Genomic DNA, 6,792 nt, shown 5'->3' with positions numbered 1-6,792 from the left:
GATTGAAGGGGAAATAATTTAGCGGCTGAGGGAAGAGACCTAAGTAGTGTGACCAGAAGACCTGCTGGATGACTATGCTTCATGGGAAGGCCTGGCAGACACACATTTACCAAGTTTATCATGTATGCACTGGTGAGAGGGCACCAGCATCAAAGTATTGAGTGTGGCTATTGGTCAGGGATATCAACTAGGAAAGACTATTGCAAAACTCAGATCACTGATTGCAATGAAGATGAGAAAATCCCCAAATTACAGAGGCCAAGTGATGCTAATGAACTGCCAGAAGCCAAGGGAAAACAATCAGAATAATGACAGGCAAGGGTATGAAGATAGGTCACAGACCACAATACCTTAGTGGCAAAATGGATAGGTATCTAGTAGCATTACTATCCAACTTGTTTAGAAGAAGAAGAAATCAAGTATGTGGACTGGGAAGAAGGTACTGGATCATTCTCTCCTTTAAAAAGTCACGCAGCGTGCAGTGCTATGTGTTAATTCTAGCTCAATACACGCACAAAACAAAACATCATGATCCTTGGATACTTGGATATATACCTGGACACGAGTCAGCTTAGCTTTTAAAGCAGGAACCCACTGACTAAAGCAGTGGGTCCTCGGGAAGAAGAATCCACGGAAAGAACACAGGAAAACTTTAGGTTTCCGGTCTAACATGTAAGCAGTTTAGAACTTTTCACTCCACCCCAAGAAGTAAAAGTCTGAATAAACTTAGTTTTTAAAAAGGATGTGTGACCATGAGGTGCCAAATGATATACTTCAACAATTGTCCATTATGAGCTGGGCCCTGTCATCCTATATAATAAAAGGGTAACATGCAAATCGACCAAACGGTAGAATGACCAGTTACTATGATACGCACTGACCACCAGGGGGCAGGCACTCAACGCAGGAGCTGTCCCTTGGTGGTCAGTGCACTCCCACAGGGGGAGCGCTGCTCAGCCACAAGCCGGGCTGATGGCTGGCGAGTGCAGCGGCGGAGCCTATCCCGCCTCCGTGGCAGTGCCAAGGATGTCCATTTTGGCTTAGTGGGAAGCAGGCCTAAGCCATCAGTTGGATATCCCCCAAGGACTCCTGAACTGCTAAAGGGCGCAGGCCGGGCTGAGGGGACACACCCCTGCCCAAGTGCACGAATGTCATGCATCGGGCCTCTAGTATGTAAAGAAAATTACTAAAAATTGCTCTAGGTAAAAAGAGCTACTTTAAACCAATTTTAAATGAACATTTCCGCAATATTATAACTTTACCAGTGGCCCGGTACATGGATTTGTGCACACTGAAAGGAAATTAATTAGAAGGTGGACGGCTGGACGGGACTGGGCGAGACAGGCTGGACATGCCCTGGAGCCAACCTCCCGTGGTCTCTCCCCTTCTGGCCGCACCTGGGGTGGTGCTGCAGCTCAAAGGGCATCTGCAGTCACCGCAGCTTGACAATAAACCAGATTCAGGCCGACAGTGCCCCAGCAACAACACAACCCATGGCCAAAGCTGGAATCACATGGTACCGCAAGGAATTGGGCTCCCTCCTCTCTGGTTCTTGGTGTGCCTCCCAAGAACCGCTGCTGCCAAGTCACTGCAGCTTGGCAACTCCTGCATTGAGCATCTGTCCCCTGGTGGTCAGTGCGTGTCATATCTACGGGCTGGTCAGATGGTTGCTTAGCCTATATATATAAAAATCACACTATCCATTTCTCCTTTTTTCTTCTTTCTAACAAATAATTACACTGTTCAAATTACCTTAATTTTAATGACTCCATCTTGTGTTTCACAGTGTTGCTTTAGAAAAAGCTTTAGTTTATCACGAGAAAATAGGTGTTTTCTCCGGCTAACGGGGAAAAAAGGAGAGGAAAGTGTTAGGATCAAAGAATTCAATCCGAACTTCATAATCTCTGTAAATCCATAACCTCAATTTCAAGCCTAGGAAAATGACATTTCATTTTCTAAGAGTATTTATGCAGAAGCAGGAAGAAACTTTATACAGAAGTACTTAGTAGAATGTTATAACATCTACTTGATTGGATCTATTATAAAAGTCCATTAAAATAGTATATGTATTTATTGCTTAGGAACCACTTAGAAATAAACCGCAAGGAAAATATACTACGAAGAGAAAACCAAATCTTATAAAATTAGATGATCATTCCTACAAGTTATTACCATTGAAATTCTTTAAAAAATTAAAATCAGTAGTCTTTAACAGTAACACTAGGAAAATCAACATTCAAATGGATATTGTGAATAGAGTAGGACATGGGTTTTATCAAATTCTAAAATATTTTGTGTTTAAACTTCATATGGCAGCCAACATATTATGGGATTGGAATTAAAGAGAATTTGAATTTTTAAAATTCTAATAATATACTATTTTTTATTCTCCCTTGCTCCCAAATTAAAAAAGAGTTACTACAACAGTAACAAAACCACAACAAAACAAAAAAAAATGACACACAAGAATTTCTGGAAAATTTCTAGAATAATGATTTAATTCAATTCAATGTCTTCCTTTCAAGAAAAAGCCACATTAAAAGCTTCTATGAGTAAATAAACTATTAAAAAGTTTTTAAGTTAAAGGCCCTCCCAAAAATATTATTATCACTTTTCTTCAAACACACGAGTATATATGGGACAAAAGAGATGAGAAAATAAGTAAAAGCATTTTACATCAAACAAAATGCAAGATGGACTCCTATATGGCAAGTTGATAGTAAACTGATAATATCAACTTATTCAGATGACTAAGAGCCTAACCTCAGCAGGCAAAAATAGGAATTTTCCCTATGTGCAGTGCTGATTCTTTTGTTAACCACTCATTACCTCTCTTTTTTTAATTAGGTCTCCAAGAGGAATTTTTAAAGATACTCAATTTTTATTATTTAACTTTCTTAAGAAATGAGAAAGGACTGATCAGATGCTTGTATCTAATGAATAAATTATTACAAATGTGACTGACATATTTGTAAGCACCATCAAATTTCTCAAAATTTCTCAGCTTTGAAAATTGAGTTCTCTCATGAGAAGTACTTCATAAATAGCATCTGTCATAATTTCTTAGATGTGAAGACTATTTACAAATCTAAATAAAGGGCTCATGGAGTCCATTAAGATTCATGTTATCAGCCTATGAGCATATAAATGTACATTTATTTAAAAAAAAGAAGCAAACACTTCCAAGTTGTTTTACATCAAATCTTCTTAACCTAACATAATTATACTACCTTAAAGCAGCACAGAAAAGATGCTGAATTTTACCTGATTTGTGTGGCTTTAACAATAGCACACTCAAATAATTCTTTTTTAGTGGCTTGCACCTTGTACTTGAATAATAAGGGATCAATTGCATCTTGTTTCTTCCTAAAAAGAGTAGAGATATAAATTGGTTAATAATTTATTTGGAAAGGTGAGGTTTTAAATAGAAATCTAGTTCCTAAGAACATACTATAACAGAACCTAAAATATTTTTAAAAAATATATTTTATTGATTTTTTACAGAGAGGAAGGGAGAGGGTCAGAGTCAGAAACATCGAGAGAGAAACATTGATCAGCTGCCTCCTACACACCTCCTACTGGGGATGTGCCCGCAACCAAGGTACATGCTCTTGACCGGAATCGAACCTGGGACCTTTCAGTCCATAGGCCGACGCTCTATTCACTGAGCCAAACCAGTTAGGGCCTAAAATATTTTTATATTTTCTTTTATTTTAATCCTCACCCAAAGATTTTTTCCATTGATCTTCAGAGAGAGCTTGAAGGGAGGGAGAAAGGGAGAGAAGAAGGGAAGGAGGAATAAAGGAATGATGGGAAGAAGAGATATGTGAGAGAGATACATCGACTGGTTCTCTCCTGCACTCTCCCAGACAGGGACAGGGATCGAACCTGCTACTGAGGTACATGTCCTTGCCCAGGAATGGAACCCCCGAGATGCTTTGGTCCCTGGGCCAATGCTCTAACCACTGAGAAAAAACTGGCCAGGGCTGTGTATTTTAATTTTAACTAGAATTTTAAATGTTACTGATATTCCTTACCATTCTATTAGCCAGAATAGTACAAAGCACTATTTTGTTAGGTAGACACTCTAATTTCTCATTCGATAAAATTTTCCTTGGGTGAAGAAAATAGTTAGAGATGACTTAGCACAAAGTACCCAGTTTAGTTTAAATTAATAAACAAACAAATAGATCTTTTATTTGCTTTTAAACTTTCTTCTTCATAGCTTTGTAATTCAAGAACAAAAGTAGAGATAATGTAGTTTATCCTATTTTAAGAATTGGCAAAGAAGTACACATTTAAAACCTCCACTCCCATCAACTCATCTTTTCTTCCCTTTGAGGGTGCATTCATTCATTCATTCATTCAGTTATAAGTTTCAACATGCTCAATATGGATGTACTTTAAAAAAATAATACTAAGTGAAATAAGCCAGACACAAAAGAACAAATATTGTATGATCCCACTTATACGAAAATATGTAATTAATGCCACTAAATTATACAGTTAAAATGGTTAAAATGGCAAGTGATTATATTATACATGTTCTCTCTCTTTCTCTCCATCTGCCTCACCCTTTCTCCCACAAAATGCTGGTGATCATTTTGAGCACCTAGGCTTATTTCCAATATCCTGCTTTAGTATATCTTGCAGGTATTATGAACTATGTGATACTTTTTAACTCAACTTCTATTTCTCCTCAATGATATAAGAATATGACTACCTACCCTTATAGAATGGGTCTGAGAAATAAATAAGACAACATATGTGGGTGCTGTTACATAGTTTAACTCATGGAAAATGCCACCTACTAAAACATAAGAAAATCCAAATTACATTTTGTTTGGAGGGAACAACCAAGAAGTAAATCACTTAAGTTAGGGAATTAATAGAAATAACTCAACAGATGCTCTGGCTGGTGATGCTCAGTGGTCAGGCATCAGCCCAAGAACCAAAGGATTTCAGTTCGATTCTGGTCAAGGGCGAGTACCTGGGCTGCAGGTTCGACTCCAGGCCCCATCTGGGCATGTGTGGGAGGCAACCAATCAATGTGTCTCTCTCACACTGATGTTTCTTTCTCTTCTTTTTTCTCTCTTCCTCCCTCCCTTCCACTCTCTCTAAAAATCAATGGAAAAATATCCTTGGGTGAGGCTTAACAACAACAAAAAGAAATAGTTCAACAGAGTAAAGGTCCACAGATGTCTATGTTTCACCCTTCCTGATATCTCAGGATATAGCAGTAACAATCTATAAACAACCTGGCATTTTATGATGTTGATGTATAATGAAAGCTCAGATTCTTTGAGAATCACAAACTGGTTAAAAATATCTATGACTAAATAATAGACCAGCTTACTCATTTTTCCTATATCAAGTGTTTATTCCTATGGCTAAATCCAGTTACACTTTGTAATGAGCTTGTTATAAGTGGCACAAGTGAGATTGACCAATAGAAATATTCCTCTAAATGCTACATATAACAGGCAAAATATTCACTTACTAATTGGGATTCTGAATTAATTTGCTTTGTACTCAAGGTAAGAAATTAGCCACAAAATATGTAGTAGCTCTTATTCAAATCTAAAAAGAAGGGAAAGGACATTAATGCACCGAATAAGAGAGTGCCGAACCTAAGAAGCTAGACATTCCTCATCTCAAAACACGTAAAAAAATTAGAAGAATATATTAAAAGTTACTATAAAATAATCTTAAATAAATTATTTTAAAAAGAAAAAATAGATAAACAAATGCTTACCATATTTAAACATCAATTTAAAAAATATCTTTTACATACAAAATCTGTATTTAACTGTTCAAGACTTATCTAATATATAACTAAATCTAAGGGTTACAATCTTTGCTATACTCAAAAAAAAAAAAATCACATGAACTACTTTCAGAGTTGCTACTTTCAGAGCATACATTAACTACCACAATATCCACTAATGTTGCATGCCAAACTATGTATTCAATAAGACACACAGACAACTAATCTATTAATTTCTTTTTCTGCTTAACAGCAACTCAAGAAAAAAATGAGATGTATCAAAAGACTTATATAGGACCATATCATGTTTCACTCACTCATCCCAAAATCGTTTTTTTCTTTCAGGCAATGTATTAGTTAGATGACCTTGTGCAAAGCCAATTAACCTTTCTAAGGCTCAGATTCTTGTTAAGTAAAAATAACAATACTCTTCAGAACCGACAAACATGCAAATCAAGCACTTTGCACAGTGCCAGGACACAGTAAATGCTCAAATTCTAGCTATGGATACAATAGTTCGAGTCAGACAAAACAAGAACTTGAATTACAAGGTTTTGAGGTATAGAACCTGTCACTAGTATTTTCAGGAGCAAAGGAGTTAAAGGAAGTATTTAAGAGTGGCCTCCAGTTTCTTATTTGATTATGGTACTATTCATTGAAAAGAGGGAAGAAAAAGATAAGAAAGGCTGAAGAAAGCGTTTTTACGTCTGAGATTCCTAAAAGGTAGAGCGGGAACAGAATGGAGCAGTGAAGAATTAGGTAGTTGTAGAGAACAGGAAGGAAATGAGCTAAAACACTTAGACACTTAATCAGTTGAGGACTCAGCAGAGATTTTAAATTTACCTGCAGGGAGTGCTAATCTAGATGTGTCTGTGTGCTTTTTCTCTAAGATCACTCAGCAGAATAAGGCTGCCAAATGAATGCATTTCAGGAAGTTACAGAATTTCTTTACCACATGTATCACAAAGTGAGTAAGTCTAATAAAGTACAGAATGAATTTTCCCAAGTAAACAAAAGTGGAATGT

At 36.9% G+C, this 6,792-nt stretch overlaps 1 protein-coding gene across 1 annotated transcript in view; it reads right to left on the bottom strand.

The window, feature by feature from the left end:
* The window catches only part of BAZ1A (bromodomain adjacent to zinc finger domain 1A), a 105,982-nt gene that overhangs the window by 56,842 nt on the left and 42,348 nt on the right, over positions 1 to 6,792 (bottom strand). The window contains exons 6-7 of the mRNA XM_015561312.1: positions 3,265 to 3,366; positions 1,753 to 1,840 (exon numbers count right to left, since the gene is read on the bottom strand). Of these exons, the coding sequence (XP_015416798.1) occupies positions 1,753 to 1,840; positions 3,265 to 3,366 (190 nt within the window). The remainder of the gene's footprint in view (positions 1 to 1,752; positions 1,841 to 3,264; positions 3,367 to 6,792) is intronic.

The sequence above is a fragment of the Myotis davidii genome, unplaced genomic scaffold (assembly GCF_000327345.1).
Source record: "Myotis davidii unplaced genomic scaffold, ASM32734v1 scaffold176, whole genome shotgun sequence".
Lineage (NCBI taxonomy): Eukaryota > Metazoa > Chordata > Mammalia > Chiroptera > Vespertilionidae > Myotis > Myotis davidii.
The sequence above is the reverse complement of the archived record's forward strand: the minus strand, read 5'-3'. Positions and strand labels throughout refer to the sequence as shown.